The following is a 16,447-nucleotide window of genomic DNA, read 5'->3' on the forward strand; positions in this document are numbered from 1 at the left end:
CAGGTGCCTCTGGTCAGGTGGGCTTTGCAGCTGACCTTTGGGTGGGCCTGGCCAGGCTCCATTCCTGAGAGTGTGTAAGGCCGAGGAATTTTCTTAGGCACATTTGACTGGATATTTCAGTTATGAGATGACAGCCTCTGCTGGGAGGGGCTGTGCTCTCCAGAAGGATAGATGTGCAGATTCAGAGGACAGTGATCATCCCCACGGAGCACGTGGTTTGTCCTCGGCAGCTCTCAGGGCAGAGCTCAGCCCACCAGCCAGGGTCAGCTGGTTAGAGGAGGAAGGAAAAAATTTTGAAGTCCACACAGAAACTATCACCTTGAGTGTGTGTATGTGCATGTGCGTATATGTGTGTGTGTTTCCTGTTATTTTCATTTTTTTTCCAGATAGCAAACAAGCAGAAAATGCTTCTTAAAACTTTTCCCTGTCGTAGAAGATGGCCCATGAACCTTTATCATAACGGTGTCGAAATAAATTCAGATTGACTAGATTGCAGGGTTCTAAAAATGGGGTTTAATCCTTTCCACCAAATGTCACATTTTAAAATGACAATTTAAAAAAATATATTTATTTATTTTAGAGAGTGAGCGACAACTGCGTATGAGTGTGTGTGTGTGTGTGTGTGTGTGTGTGTGGGAGGGCAGAAGGAGAGGTAGAGAGAGAATCTCAAGCATATTTCGCCCTGATCCAGGGAGACAATGTGGGCCTCAATCCCAGGACCCTGATATATTTCGACCTGCGCCGAAATTAAGAGTCGGACTCTTAACTGACTGAGCCACCCAGGTGCCCCTAAAATTATAATTATTTTTATATTAGCTGTTGTTTATGGCTTAAGTATTCATGTGAAACTCTTTCAGAAGCACTCTAGCAACTAAAGATAAGAGGTAATACATGGCTGTTAGAGTAGAAAGTATAATATTAACCTGATTAGCATCAGGGAAATTTATATTTTGAGCAAGAAAAATCATTTGTGGCCAGGGAACAGTGTCTGTCGATAAATAGCCCGACAGAGAGCCTGATGAGCTGGGGGAGGGCAGTGATGTTTGCTGTTTGGTGACCTTCCTGTAGCGTCTCCAGGTGTACATCCAGTGTCCTTCAGGAAAACCTTCCCTGTGCTTTGTCATTCCTTCCCCTCCCCCCCCCCATTATGGGATCCAAGGGTTGCATTCAGGGGTGATAAGCTTTCTGGCCATATCATCCTGGGCCTTTGCTGAGTCTAAGGTCCCCTTCCTGCTCCTCTTTCACCCTGAGTTGTGTGGAGCTGAGGGCTGGGCTGGGCTTGAGGACTGGAGTGTGGGGGTCAGTGTCCCTGTAGCTTCAGCCCTGCCTCCTCTAGGAAGTTCCTGGATGAAAGATTAGTGGATGGCAGGGCTCATGTCTGCCTTCTCTGTCTGCATGTGTGAGAATGAAGTGTCATAAGTATGGCTTGTGTAGCCCAGTCCCTGGCAGTTAGTAGGTACTCAATAAAATTTGGTTTTCTTCCCTCTGACTTTTCACAAAATTCCCCTAATGTCTCTCAGGCCTTGAGGAGTCTCCCCATTGGGCAGGGAAAAGCGGGGACAGCAGGGGTGGGCCTGGAGCCTAATATTGGTCCTTGTTCATTTGCTAATTTTCTTTTTTTTTATTTATTTATGATAGTCACACACAGAGAGAGAGAGAGAGAGAGGCAGAGACACAGGCAGAGGGAGAAGCAGGCTCCACGCACCGGGAGCCCGACATGGGATTCGATCCCGGGTCTCCAGGATCGCGCCCTGGGCTAAAGGCAGGCGCCAAACCACTGCGCCACCCAGGGATCCCCCTAATTTTCAATTAAAGTGAATTTTTCCAATATTCCCATGTCTAAGTGAATATTAGCAGAAATGGACCTACGGGGATGACAGCATGGGATGTGTTCAGGTATATCCAGATGTCCAGGGTTTGCCCAGAGTTTTATTTTTTATTTAATTTTTAAATTTGAAAACATTTTATTTGTTTACTTATTTGAGAGAGACAGAGAGAGAGAGAGAGCTTGGAAAGAGGGGCGTACAGGGACGGGTAGATGGAGAGGAGGAATAAGAGACTTAGTGCCCAGTGAGGAGTCCCACAGGGAGCTTGATCCCAGGACCCTGAGATCATGACCTAAGTCAGAAGCTTAATGGACTGAGTCACCCAGGCACCCCTGCCAAGAGTTTTAATATCTCGGACCAGACATCCAGGCAGAACTCAATCACTCCTATGCATCAATGGGTCCATCAGTCCTTGCTTCATGAAAATGATAGCAGATCATTCAGAACTATCAAGAGTGACCATAGGCTGGGAGAGACTTCGCTGGGTATGTGGTTGTGGATCTGAGAAATCTGATTTCCTCACCTGTAGAAGGAAGATAATAATGACAGCAGGCTGGCAGCAGTGGGGCCAGGGAGGTTTTAGCCCAAACTAGTGTCTTAACACCAGTCACTTCACACATGAACACTCAAGTACTGGGCAGGCTTGAGGGAGCAGAGCAAATGAAGGTGGTTGAGTCTGAGTTACTGTCCTGGTGATGTTCAGTGATGAGGTAGGAAGAAAAAAAGAGAGAAGATGCGGAGTTGTATCCACACAGGGGGTGACAGATTTAGGTCACAGTTAATAGTCTTTGTGTTTCTCAGAGGACTGAAATGTTTTTCCAATTTGGACAGGGCTGAATAGCCAATGTGCTGCTGAAGTGACTCCTCTGCAAATGAGCTCCAGCAAAGTTTCTTGAGTGTTTGCTACATGTTGGATACGTGAATAGGGCACATAGTGCCTCCCTTTGTGGATGCCATAGACATTCCACAGAAGAACTCATGTCAGGGCTGTGGAGAACAGGGTGCCACTAAAACCCAGCAAGCATGTGTATGGGGCACACATGAGGCTGAGCATGTTGGCGAAGGCCCCTCTGAGGAAGGTCATTTCAAGTGAGACTAGAAGGGTGAGGAGTTTGGGGGATGAGAGAGAGAGAGAGAGAGAGAGAGAGAGGAGGGAGAGAGAGAGAGAGAGAGAGAGGAGGGAGAGAGAGAGAGAGAGAAAAGGAACATTCAGTGACTTGTGAGAAGACCCAAGGCTGGGAAAGCTCCATGAACTGGAGCAACTCACCCAGGCCAGTGAGGGAGAACTAGGAACAATGGAATGAGGTTGGAAGGAAGTCAGGGCCTGGGAGCCACACACTAGAGGTTTAGCTGGGGGATCCCTGGAAGGGATGAGGGGAGCTGATGTAAGTTGATGTTAGAGGATCATGATCTTGGAAGGAAATGAAGTTGAGGGGGTAAGGCTGGAGGTGGTCAGGGGACACCCATGGAGCAGCAGGGATACCATCCTTGGGTGTGGAGCTAGGAGCTTGCCATGGATATAGATTTGAGGAGTCTTGAACTTTCTGGTACATTGGAAGTAGACTGGGTTGGAAAGTGGAGTGTGCAGTGGAATGACGCTCCAGTTTCTGTCAGATAACTGCATGAACCCAGCGATTTGTTACGAGATGGGGAACCACAAGAAAGAAGGGACTGGAGAGAAGGCCATAGTGCTCCATGATTTTCCTTCAGAGACCGTAGAATCCACCTTTCCTAGAGCAAAGTGTGGCCTGGCAGGGAGGGGGATGAATGGTGTACCCAGACCACATGTGACGGTAAAGTACTAACAAGCCACAGGGCACTGTCTACTCAGCAGGGGCAGGCCCCATGTCTGGAGCTGGTCCTGGAAGATCCTGATGCCCAGTGTTAACCCCTCTGTTGCCAGGCTGTGGGGAGTACCTGATTCATTTCCCGGTGAAGAAAAGCAAAGCAGCTACACTGGTGGCTTTTCAAACACTCTTGCCAGATAGGATTCACTAACTGACATAGAATATTTTTGCTGGTGAACAACCAGTACAGAGAGCTCCAAGCAAAGGGCTAGATATGAGTCTTGTCTGTGTCACACACTCCTGCTTCTGGTCTAGAAACTAGCCAACCTGGAGAGGAGCAGTTGTTCAACAAATGGTTGCTGAGTCTGTGCCTGTGTGTCCCCCTGCAGGATAATTGATATACCTGTTCCTGCCCTGTTTCTGTGGCTTTGATCATGTTATTTCCTTCCTGATTACCAAGGTCACCATCCAGAGTGCAGGGCAGAGTCCGCTGAGATGACTTTTTGTGCACGCTTTCACTTTCAAATGGTGAAAGGAGGCAGAGCTCGGTGGATTCTTCTGTCTGGGGGTGCCCAGTGCCCCAGGTCTCTGTTTTGAGACAGACCCCTGCAACCTGTGCCAGGTTCGGCTTCTCTACTCTCCTGGGAACCACCTGCCTCTCAGACAAGAGGAACATGTGGCACCAGTGTTGGATCTGGAAGCAGGGTTTAGGGCTCAAGCAGTGAACTGCAGGTGCAAACTCTGAGAGTAGATTTGGGGTCTGCTCTGATCTCACAGTACTGAATTAGAGATGCTCCGGAAGTTCCAGGTTTTCAAGCAGGTGAGTGGGTTCTGAAGACATCTGTGGCCAAGAAAAGGAAAACTGGGAGAAGCTGGCTGTGAGGAGGAGACTGAGAATATGGTGGCACTGAGGGCGGTGGTGCTGGATAACAACGAGAAGATGAGAATTAACTTTTGGTGGGGAATTGACTGAGCACTGGCTGTATAGAAGGCCAGGTCCTTGGTCCATAGCAGCAAAGGGCTGGGGGAGGCAGGAGGTGAAATTCAGGTGAACCCAGCAAACACAGGACCCCAGGACAGGGTATGTGTGCTGGGAGCCACAGTGTCCTGGAGGAGGATGCAATCTGATGCCATGCTTCTCAGTGAATCCCTGGTCATAATTAGAGGGCAGCAGAACAGCACACAGGAGTTGGTGTGTCCTTCCTGGGGAGCCCTCAGTCTGGGCCCTGTGTCCCTGGGCCTCTGTGGTGGCCTGTGACTAATGGAGGAGGCCCCTGTGCTGAGGAGGGAAGGCTTTGGTCCTGTGGGCAGAGCAGGCTATGAAAGCTTTCCACGAGGATGGGAAGGCTTTATGTTATCAGGGTTGTGGGGGTCCCCACCCCATGAGCATAATGAGCGGTAGGAAAGGCTATGCTCCTGCTGGGAACTGTTGCCAGCCCTGAGCCCTGTGTCTGCTCTGAGGCCCAGAGCTGTGGGCTGGCCCTGCCTCATCTCTTTAGGTGTTCACCTGCCTCCTTCCTGTGTCTCCCCAGCTCTGAGGAAATGGAGGATCGCTGTAGGGGCTCTTTGCTCTCCCATCTCCCCTCCCTGCTTCTCCTCTTCCAGTTGTCCTTTGCGGGGTCTCCAGGTGAGTGTGTGCCCTCCCCATGCCTGTGTCTCCCCTCCCTCAGGTGGGTGAGAGTCTCCGGGAGCCTTGCTGATGTCTCCATCAGGACAGATGGCTATTGGTGGAGGCCCTGACTAGAGAGATTCTGGTGACCCTTCAACTACTAGTGTTTCCTAAGGTGGCTAGTGTAGGCAGTGAGATAGGAAAAAAGACAGGGAGGAGGTGGGGTACTGGCCTGTCTGGATCCCATGGAAAGAGTGTGTCCACAGTGGGGAGCAGCCAGAGCAAAGCTGGTAATATCCTGTGTTCAAGTAGCTAAGGAAGCAAGTGTTGGCTGGAGCCAAATGAGCAAGAGGGAGAGAAGCAGGAATTGGGGGTCAGAGATCACTGGGGGTCATCATTATTGGGCTTGTGGGTCACTTGGGGAACCTGAGAGGCATTGCAGGGCTTTGAGCAGAGGAGGGATTTGGTTTTGCTTACAAGTTAAAAGAGTCACACACATGTGGTCTGGGAGGGATAGTCACTGTCATCTCCCCGGAAAGACATATGGTGACTCAGCCAAGGTTGAGTAGCACAGAGGTAAGAAGTCACTCTTCAGAAGTCCAACAGGACTCTTTCTGTAGAAGTATAGTGTCATGACATAGCCGTAGGTATCAAAAGACCAAGGCCTGTGAGGAGTGGTGGCAGTGAAGTGAACCTACCTTTGTAACAAGTAGTGATTTGTATCCTGTGAGTGAGGGCAGGTCTTAATGGAAGTAGCCATGGGCTCTAGTTTTTAGTGCACATGGAATTAAACAGAAGACAAAGAAATTGGGGACAAATTATAGACTAAGGAGCAGGTATGGGGAAGTTCCTGACTGTGGCCAAATGAACATAGGGGTCCCTCCTATGCCACAGGTGTGCTCTTTGGTCAGTTTTCAGTCTTGAGCCAGGTTAGAACTATGGTTCTTAGAGTGTGGTCCCTGGCACATCAATACCAGCATCCCCACCATCTCCTCAGAAGTGCACATTCTGGGTCCTACCCCAGACCTCCTGAACCAGAAGCTCTGAGGGTAAAGCCCAGCAATCTGTGTTTCACAAGCCTTCCTGGTGATTGTGATGCTTGTGGAAGGTTAGAACCATTGAGTTAGAGTCCTTCATGGAAGGGCCTGGACCCAGGAGCATAGGCTGCTAAGGGAGTCTCTTTGACGTCATTTCTGGGTCTCAGAGTTGTGGTAAGAGGCTCTTGCCCTGATTCAGAGTGGTCACAGCTGAGTCCCTCAGGTCAGGGCCTCTCACCTGACACTTACCCTTGCCTGCCTGGGCTCCCACCTGATAGTGTGTGATCCCTGCCCCCACCCTGTGTCTCTCCCACTCTCTCACTCCTATTCTGTGTCCACAGAGGAGTTCGTGGTGATTGGCCCCTCAGACCCCATTGTGGCCATGCTGGGTGGGGACGTCATGCTGCCGTGTCATTTGTCCCCAGCCATGGATATGGAGAACATGGAGCTACGGTGGTTCCGCTCTAAGTTCTCAGAAGCAGCGTTCATCTATCAAAACCAGCAGGAGCAGAGAGAGGAGCAATTGGCCCAGTACGCAGGGCGGACCTCACTGGTAAAAGACTTCCTCACTCAGGGGGAGGCTGCCATGCGTATCCACAAGGTCCAGGCTTTTGACAATGGACTATATACCTGCTTATTCAGGAAAGGAACCTTCTATGAAGAGGCCAATTTGGAGCTGATGGTGGCAGGTGTGTGGTTGATCTATATTTAGAGTCTTACAGTATTTGAGTTGTGAGCAACCTCATGGTCCAGCAAACAGGCCCTCATTTTACAGATGAGGGAAAGGAGGGTCTTTCACTCATTCATTTTTTTGGGACAAATATGTAGAACCCCTAGTATGTGGGGGTTACTGTTCTGGGTACTTGGATACAAAAGTATAACAAATAAAGATCTCTGCCCTGTAGAATTTATATTCTAAGGTGAATAAATAGGTAGACATCTGGGATATAGAGGATGTTAGGTGGTGGGAAGTGGGGATTCAGCCAAGTGGATATCTGTAGGCAAGAATTCCAAGCAGAGGAACAACCATGTGAGACACCTGAGGTAGGAGTGTGGCTGTTGCATCTGTGCACACAGGGAGTCCCCCTGGCTGGTGAGAGAGTTGAGTGGGAGGGTGGTGAGAGGTGACAATCCTGGAATATAGAGGTGTTCCTGGTCCATGGGCGCAGAGAAAGGATTGATCAGGAAAAATTCATGAGGAATACACTCTTGAGCAGATACTTGAGTGAAGCAGACAGTGTTCTAAAGAGCCCTTTTGGTTGATGGACTCCATGAGGGGCACAAAGAGCAGGGTGATATTGTTTATGAGGAATTCTTCAAATAGTCCTGGGGTTGGAGCGTGTCTGCCCTGATGGATGTAGGTGATATGATTAGAGAAGAAGTGGAGAGGGATTTTATGTGTGTGAGGGCAATGCCAGACTATTGGAGGCTTTGTTTGCTGTGCCATGGAGTTTGGATACAGAACTGAGGAAATTCTAAGCAGAGTGATTTAGGGAGGTGTGTATGTGGGGAGGTTTATTTGACAGCTGTAAGCGTAGGTATATAGAAGGTGAACAAGACTGGAGCAGGATATGTCCTTACAGGGTAGCTAGGTTGGCTGTCTGAATTCATGTAAACGAAGTGGGGTGGGAAAGGTGGGATCTGGCAACAGAGAGATTTGGAAAGTAAAGCTTTTTTTTTTTAAAAAGATTTTTATTTTATTTTTTCATGAGAGACACAGAGACAGAGAGAGGTAGAGACACAGGCAGAGGGAGAAGCAGGGTCCATGCAGGGAGCCCGATATGGGATTCAATCCCAGGACTCCAGGATCATGCCCTGGGCCGAAGGCAGATGCTCAACCACTGAGCCACCCAGGGATCCCTTGGAAAGTAGAAACAACTGAACGAGTAGATTTGGGAGACGCAGAGGGTTTGTGGGGTGGGAGGAAAGGATGGCAGAGAAACCCAGGGTTTTTTTGAGGGGGCAATTTGGGGCACCCAGGTGCCCCATCTTAAAATTTCTGGCACAGAAATATTGGTAATTATGTGTTAGTTGCTGATTTCTGTAACAATGCTGTGTAATACACGCATGGAAAGCTCAGTGGTATATAGCAACAACCATTTATTTAATCTGGGTGTTAAAGGAGTTCAGCACATCTTAGCTGCATTTGGCTAATCTTAACTGGACTTACTGGTACATCTTTGGTAATATATGGGAAATTTAATTAAAAACAAATCTCTCAACCCAGAAATATTTTTCACAAAGATATAAGGGAAAGAAAACAGCTTTATTATTGAATTAGCATTAACCAGTATGTGAGGTTCATCATGAGTACCTACCAAGATATTGAAATGACAGTAGAAATCTCATTCTTTTCCATAGCCACGCAGACACAATCATTACATTACATACATGTTCTCAGGACAAACAATTCCTATCTCTCAAATAAGTAGACTTGACAGCACCTTTTGTCACAGATGATACACCCTATAATTACTTGGAAATTGGGGTAATCATCTATGTTAACTAATCAGCTTTATCCTGAGGAAAAAGAAATTAGCCTATCTTAAAATATTTTAAAAATATTTTATTTATTTAATCATGACACACACACACACACACACACACAGAGAGAGAGAGAGAGAGAGAGAGAGAGAGAGAGAGAGAGGCAGGCAGAGACACAGGCAGAGGGAGAAGTGGAGACTCAATCTCAGGATCCCAGGATCACGACCTGAGCCGAAAGCTCAATCACTGAGCCACCCAGGTGCCCCATCTTAAAATTTGTTTAAAGAAATTTAATTCCAGTGTAGTTAAAATATAGTGTTATATTCATCAGGTGTGCAATATAGTGATTCAACATTTCCGCATGTTACTCAGTGGAATTTTCAACAGAAACTTTACTGGCCAGAAAGGATTGGCATGATGTATTCTAAGTGTGAAAAGAAAAAATCTGCAGCCAAGAATATTCTATCCAGCAAGTGTATCATTCAGTCTATTCAGCAAGCCAATATAAGGAGAGATGAAGAGCTTTCCAGACAAACAAAAGTTAAATTAGTTTGTTTTTTACACATTCTTCCATCTTTATGAGAGGACATGTTTTTACACTTGGATCTTGGTGCCCACTGAAGTTAGGCTCCTACCCTGGCACAGGAAGCGGGGAGAGGGTTGCTGTCTTCTTTGGTGTTAACAGTTCAAAGAGAGGGCTCCCAGGTCCTTGAGAAAGACATCCCTGGATCACAGAGCTGGCCTAAGGCCTATCTAGTTGTCACAAAGGACTTACATACATTTCAAAGAGGGGAGAAAGCACCACAATTACAAGTTTCCATATATATATATATATATAACAAGTTTCCTATAGTAAATGCTGTAAGAAAAAGGATGGAAAGGGGCTCTCTTTCCTTATTTTATTTTTTTAAAAGATTTTATTTATTTATTCACGAGAGACACAGAGAAAGAGAGAGAGGCAGAGACACAGGCAGAGGGAGAAGCAGGCTCCATGCAGGGAGCCCGATGTGGGACTCGATCCTGGGTCTTCAGGATCACGCCCTGGGCTGAAGGTGGCGCTAAACCGCTGAGCCACTCAGGCTGCCCTCTTTCCTTATTTTAAACGGGGACAGTAAGCCTCTTAATTTTAATATATTTTGTCCTGACAGTGGAACTTGGCTGGGTTTGCTCACATAGGTGTTGTTCAGCTGGCTGTTGGCTGATCTAGGACAGCTTCAGCTTGAAAGGCTGTGCTAGCCTGAGCACCTACCTCCCATAGCAGAGGGCAAGGCGATGTCACAAGCAGTTTCCAACCTCTGCTGGAGCCACATTCTCTGAACTCTCAGTGGCTGAGTCAAGTCACATGAAGGAGCCCAGCAGCAGAGTGTGAAGGCACTAACAAAATGTGGCAGAGGATGAGCTGGATGTAAAGAAGTCTGAAGGATTGGGGATATTTTCATCATCAGCCTATCACAGATGGGGACAAATACGAATCAGTTCAGGATTTGAATTTGAAGCATCTGTGAGGAATCATGGCAGAGCTAACCCCAGGGATGTGGATATTAGGGTGGGAGATCAGGAAGTAGATAGGGTTGTCAGTGGTGGAAGTGATTTTACCAAGGGGCAGTGGGTGTGCAGGCAGATGCCCTGGAGAGTGTGTGAGGGGAGAAGAGCAGAGAAGGATGGAATATAGGACCAAATTCCTTATTGTGTTACTCTCGGTGATGGACTTCCCACTCTCATGGCTGGGGAGAAGAGCTTTACCCTCTGTGGCTGCTGCAAGTCCCCATGGTCTTTCCTTCTGTTTCCTGAAGCAGAGCTACTGCTTTGCTCCTGGCAGGGACCACTCCTCATAGAGCCCCCAGAATGCAATGCTACCTCTGGAGTTGGGCACAGAAATGCTCTGCTGGCATCCCCAGGCTCTGGTTGGCCTCTCTGTGCTCTCCAGCTTCTCTCTCACAGGTGTGGGTTCTGCTCCTCAAGTGCACATCCAAGGGCCAGAGGAGGATGGAATCCGAGTGATGTGCATGGCCTCAGGGTGGTTCCCAAAACCCCAGGTGCAGTGGCGAGCCCTCAGTGGGGAGAAGTTCCTGACGTTCTCTGAGACTTATGCCCAAGATGCTGAAGGACTGTACAGTGTGGAGGCTGCTCTGGTGGTGAGGGACAGCTCCTCAGGGAACGTGACCTGCTCGGTCCTCAACCCCATCCTGGGCCAGGAGAAGGTGATGGCCATTTTCATTCCAGGTCAGTGCTACTTCCTGCTCCCAGGAGGGCAGGAGGGGATTGGCAAGGGAGGTCTCTGGGTGTGCTGGGCTGAGCTGTCCTGGGCCATACCCATGATGGGGTGTCTGGCTGGGCCCAGAGCCCTTCTTCCCCCAGACTTCTCCCTGGAAGCCAGCTTTCATGGTGACCCTGACCGTGCTGACACTCCTAATCTTTGGGGCTGCCTACTACACTAAGAGAGAACATACTGCAAAGCAGCAGGAGAGGCAGGAATGGGAGAAACTGCACAGGGACAAGGAGGAGGACCAGCAGACAAAGGAGAAGGTGCTGAAGGACAGAGGTAAGGTAGGACAGGGGTCAAGGCCTGTAAGTGTGGCAGCTGGTGCAGAGGATGAGCTGACAGCAGGGCCCTTGGCCTGGAGCAAGTGGCTGAGGAGGTCCAGAGATGACAGCTGGAGCTGTGGAGTCTCGATGGATCTGGAGTTAGGCCTTCTTCTAGGATACGGAGAGGTTCTTTTGTGGGTTCTCCAGGTGCAGTCTTTGCTGTTCTTAGGGATGAGAGTTCATGCTTATTTTCCACTTTCTTTCAGATGAATTCCAAGCAGATATTGGTGAGAACTTTCTATGTCCCTTTTGTAGGAGACGTTCTGTGTTCTCAGCTGACTTGCTTCCTGTGTTGCCTTTCAGACTGGAGGAAATCTGTTTACCTGTCTGGTAAGTAACTGTCCAGATGTCCTTGGGTCACCTGTCACCTAAGCCAAGGTGTCCCCTCTCCTTGTTTCAGGCACAGACATGTGGACCCTTCCCTGGGGCAGAAGTGGAAGCTGGTGGGAGGCAGAACCTGCTCCATGGGCTTTCCTCATCTGGGCCTCTGCTTCCCACCCAGTGCTAGGGAACCTGGGGGTGAAGGTGCTTCTTGGAGTCTGTTGTGTATCTTGTGTTTATCCCAATGCTGATCTTCCTGTCACATTGCTAGCTGATTAGCCTTCAATGCAAGGAGTTCTCAGCACCTGGGAGCCACAAGACAATTGTACTTATGTTGAAATCTTGGTATTTTATTTCACCATTTTACTCTTTGTTTCTTTATTATCCTTTTCTGCATTTTGTTTTGATTAAATATTTTTAATTATTCCGTTTTCTCCTCTGTTAGCTTTAGTGATATCTGGATCATGTTTCTCTATTATTAATAGTACTTTTATTATTTGTTTACTGACTACTCTTGAGATTCAGCTTTCTTTCTTTCTTTTTGGTTATTTTTAATGATTGTACCTTTCTCCTCTGCTGACTTTTTGTTATGTATATATCTATACATTTATATCTATTTCTCTTTCAGTGTACCTAGATACACAATTATTTCAATTCAATTGGCAGTCAAACTAGAGATTCAATATTTACTGTATACTTACAGTCATGTGGGTTTATGATAATTTTCCTAATTCTATATAATAAATCTTGACTCATTAAACTGGTTTATCACCCTCCTGCCTTTTTATTTTTACTGTCATATATTTTAATTCTACATGTCTGCAGTCTCACTAGTTCTTATTCTTTCTTTATATTTTTACTAGTTCTTATTTTTAATAGTTAATGTTCATTCATTTTAATATATTCATATTTATTTATAAACATTCATATTCATTTATATATTCTTTTTAAAAAGATTTTATTTATTAATTCATGAGAGACAGGGAGAGAGAGAGAGAGAGAGAGAGAGAGGCAGAGACACAGGCAGAGGGAGAAGCAGGCTCCATGCAGGGAGCCTGATGTGGGACTCGATCCCTGGTCTCCAAGACCACAGCTTGGGCTGAAGGCGGTGCTAAACCGCTGAGCCACTGGGCTGCCCTCACTTATATATTCAGAATCAAATATTTTTTTTTAATAAATTAATTTTTATTGGTGTTCAATTTACCAACATACAGAATAACACCCAGTGCTCATCCCGTCAAGTGTCCCCCTCAGTGCCCGTCACCCATTCACCCCCACCCCCTGCCCTCCTCCCCCTCTACCACCCCCAGTTCATTTCCCAGAGTTAGGAGTCTTTATGCTCTGTCTCCCTTTCTGATATTTCCCACACATTTCTTCTCCCTTCCCTTATATTCCCTTTCACTATTATTCATATTCCCCAAATGAATGAGAACATACCCTGTTTGTCCTTCTCTGATTGACTTACTTCACTCAGCATAATACCCTCCAGTTCCATCCACGTCGAAGCAAATGGTGGGTATTTGTCGTTTCTAATGGCTGAGGAATATTCCATTGTATCCATAGACCACATCTTCTTTATCCATTCATCTTTCGATGGACACCGAGGCTCCTTCCACAGTTTGGCTATTGTGGACATGGCTGCTAGAAACATTGGGGTGCAGGTGTCCCGGTGTTTCATTGCATCTGAATCTTTGGGGTAAATCCCTAACAGTGCAATTGCTGGGTCATAGGGCAGGTCTATTTTTAACTCTTTGAGGAACCTCCACACAGTTTTCCAGAGTGGCTGCACCAGTTCACATTCCCACCAACAGTGTAAGAGGGTTCCCTTTTCAGAATCAAATATATACCTATTATTTATATGTATCTATACACACATTTTTTTCTCTTCTTATTTCCTTTACACAGTCTGTACTTCAAGTAGAAGATTTTCCTTCAGGCTGAAGAATTACCTTTTGTATACTTTGTGTACAGATCTAGGGATGCATTTTCTATGTTCTGTGGGACATAGTTTCTCATAGAGCATTACTTAAAAATCTTTGCCTTTAGAACAATGAATGAGTGTGAATGTGAACATTTGAGGCAATCTAGACCTGGCTGATAACATCTGCCTATGCACATTTCTTCTTTGTTCCATTTCCCCTTTACTGATGGCTGCAGATGTGCATGATGTGCATGATGTGCTAGGAGGGGGGAGGCAGAGAAAGGAGGAGAAAGTCTGGGTTCCTGAATGACCATATGGAGGAGTTCAGTCTCCAATCTGAACACCCATCCAGCACTGTCAGGTGGGGAAATCTGTGGTGACAGATTTGGGGACTTATTTGCTAATTCAGCATAACCTAATATACCTACAAAATGTTTAAATCACCAAATTAACTTAAATAGTTATCATTCTAATACCTTCAAAAATGGCTGGCTCAGTCAGTAGGGCATGCAGCTCTTGATCTCAGAGTCATGAGTTTGATCCCCATGTTGGCTGTAGTTTACTTTAAAATATTAGATAAATAAATAAAATAAGTATTTAAAATGACTAAAGTCAAGTAGGGCCTAACAACTGAGCTGGTCAGTGGCTGATGGCTCCTCTTACCTCTTCATTCAGCCACTGTGCCCTAAGTACTCAGTTCGTGCCAGTGCTGATAAGCCAACTAGGTCTTCCCTCTAGGAGCTCTACAGGGGAAGATGGACAAAACATGAAACAGAATTTCATTCATGAAATGAATGAAAAGAGTAGTTACTCCATAGGAAAAGAGTAAGGTGCTACAACTGGGTTCTGAACTCCTCCAGGGAAGGGGCTGATAAGGCTGTGCTGAGGTGACATTAGTATTTCCTGCAGCAGGGCAGGAAAGAGCCAGCCTTGCACAAACCTGAGTATATGTAATCTGGTAGAAGGCTCAGTGGTGGAGACACTGGCAGGCAGAAGTTGGTGTTGTCATAGCTGAAGTTAGAAAGGAGGCCAGGAAGGCTGTAGGGAGTTGAGGAGGAGAGCGGAGAGGCAGGGGGGAAGAGCCAGGGCCTGGGGCAGGAGGACATTATCAGTGCTCTGCTACTGGTGTTGTGTGACGACATTTCGCCACAAACACTTAGTGTCTCACAGTCTCAGGGGATCAGGAATCCAGGAGTGCTCAGCTGGGGGCTCCTGCCGGAGCCTCTCAGGAGGTTAGGGCTTCTGTCCACACTGACACAGGACCTGTTTCATTCACAACCTGAGCTCACTTAGAGGTGTTGGCAGCATTCGGTCTGTAATGAGGGCCTAAGTTCTCCATCTGTAATTGTTTCTGAGTGCTAGGGCATGTGCATGTGTCTGTGTCATGGCTCAACATAGGGGTTTCTTCCCCAGTGTGAGGATCTGAGAGAGAACACAGGTCAGAGTGAGCGTGTAGCTGGACACTGAATTTTTATAACCAAATCTTGGAAGGGGCTCTGGGGCATGTTGCCATCTTTTAGAAGCAAAATGGAAGTGAGTCACTAAGTCCAGGCCACACTCCAAGGGAAGGGGTCATACAAGGATGTATACACAGGAGGTGGGGATCTCAGGGAGCCACTGAGGGGAAAAGGGGAACACCCTGACAGGATTACTGAGTTGCCCAGAATCACAGACTGGTAAAAAGGCAGAACCAGGCATGAATCCAGCTGCGTGTCCTCAAAGTTGGGGCCCTGGCTGCACCCAGGCTTTCTGAGGCTTTCTGGGGCTCCTTCTGTGTTAATGTAACTGTGTGCAGACATGGAGGTGGTATGGGGGTGAGGGTGAGTATTGGCATCCTTGACAGGAGGAATTCCTGCATGTTCTTGTCTGAGGAGGAGCCCAGTCAGGCAGCCCACTGAGTGCACCCCTGTCTATAATGCACCCAGTGGAAAGGGAGGGAATGGCTTGTGGTACATGACAGGTAGAGTCAAGAGGTAAGGGTGGGTTTTGACCTTCTAGGCCAAGACTCCAATCCCATCTTGTAGGGTTTGCTTTGAAAATTAGAAAGCCTTAGATCTTGGGAAGCTTTTGCCCATCCTTCCCTAGGTGAGACTGTCATCTTCTGGGCTTCCATAATGTAAGTACTGGTATACGCGCGCACACACACACACAACAGTAAGGACTGTGGGGTGGGATCTGAGGAAGAGCAGGCTTAGAGGAGGTGAGAAGAGGAAGAAAATGTGTTGGAGGCATTTCCTAAATGTGACACCACTCCTCAAATTTCATAGGTATCATCTCACATATATCTGAAGACATCCCAAGGAAGGACATACTAGAATAATCCCCACTGAGCAGGCAGGACACAGAGCATCGCAAGAGGTACAGTGGCTTATCTAGGGTCAAAACAAGTTTGAATAGGGCAGCCCGGGTGGCTCAGTGGTTTAGCGCCAATTTCAGCCCAGGGCATGATTCTGGGGACCCGGGATCGAGTCCCAGGTCGGGCTCCCTGCATGGAATCTGCTTCTCCCTTTGCCTGTGTCTCTGCCTCTCTCTCTTTCTCTCTCTCTGTGTCTTTCATGAATAAATAAATAAAATCTTAAAAAAAAAACAGGTAAGAATAAAGAGTTGTGTCTGAACCCGGGTGTATCTCAAGGGTGGGATCCTGACTATACCCAGACATTCCCCAGGAGCTGTGGAGAGAGAGGGTGCATTGGTGCAACTATGTACAGATGGGGAATTTCATGGAGAAGAAGGGTGAGGAGTCAGAAGCCTAGAGCACTGTTTCATAGATGATAGCCCAGAAGAGGTCTCAGGTAGGGGATCCAAGGTGGTGAAGTCACTTCCTTGACAATAGTCCCCAACAGAACTTGAAACCCTCAAAACCAGGCACCCACATT

General features: G+C 47.3%; 1 protein-coding gene across 4 annotated transcripts; it reads left to right on the top strand.

The window, feature by feature from the left end:
• Positions 1 to 4,127: 4,127 nt before the first annotated feature.
• On the top strand, positions 4,128 to 15,973 carry LOC129512970 (butyrophilin-like protein 1). Of its 4 annotated transcripts, XM_055330589.1 has the most exons (7): positions 4,128 to 4,433; positions 5,146 to 5,240; positions 6,601 to 6,948; positions 10,685 to 10,966; positions 11,085 to 11,285; positions 11,585 to 11,659; positions 15,839 to 15,973. In XM_055330589.1, the coding sequence occupies exons 2-7, from the start codon at positions 5,156 to 5,158 to the stop codon at positions 15,889 to 15,891; spliced, it is 1,044 nt and encodes a 347-aa protein (XP_055186564.1). In that variant the 5' UTR covers positions 4,128 to 4,433; positions 5,146 to 5,155; the 3' UTR covers positions 15,892 to 15,973. The 4 variants fall into 4 exon arrangements, with proteins under 4 accessions (XP_055186564.1, XP_055186565.1, XP_055186561.1 ...); XM_055330590.1 differs by lacking the exon at positions 15,839 to 15,973 and having other exon boundaries at positions 11,536 to 12,234; XM_055330586.1 differs by lacking the exon at positions 15,839 to 15,973 and having other exon boundaries at positions 11,085 to 11,668.
• Positions 15,974 to 16,447: the final 474 nt, after the last annotated feature.

Source organism: Nyctereutes procyonoides, unplaced genomic scaffold, assembly GCF_905146905.1.
Source record: "Nyctereutes procyonoides isolate TBG_1078 unplaced genomic scaffold, NYPRO_anot_genome, whole genome shotgun sequence".
Classification (NCBI taxonomy): Eukaryota; Metazoa; Chordata; class Mammalia; order Carnivora; family Canidae; genus Nyctereutes; species Nyctereutes procyonoides.

Bases quoted from the DNA above. Each gene is read 5' to 3' on its own strand.
- LOC129512970 (XM_055330586.1), top strand. From the start codon at position 5,156: ATGGAGGATCGCTGTAGGGGCTCTTTGCTCTCCCATCTCCCCTCCCTG. The intron at 5,241-6,600 runs GTGAGTGTGTGC...CTGTGTCCACAG, and splicing joins GTCCTTTGCGGGGTCTCCAG to AGGAGTTCGTGGTGATTGGC. The intron at 6,949-10,684 runs GTGTGTGGTTGA...TCTCTCTCACAG, and splicing joins TTTGGAGCTGATGGTGGCAG to GTGTGGGTTCTGCTCCTCAA.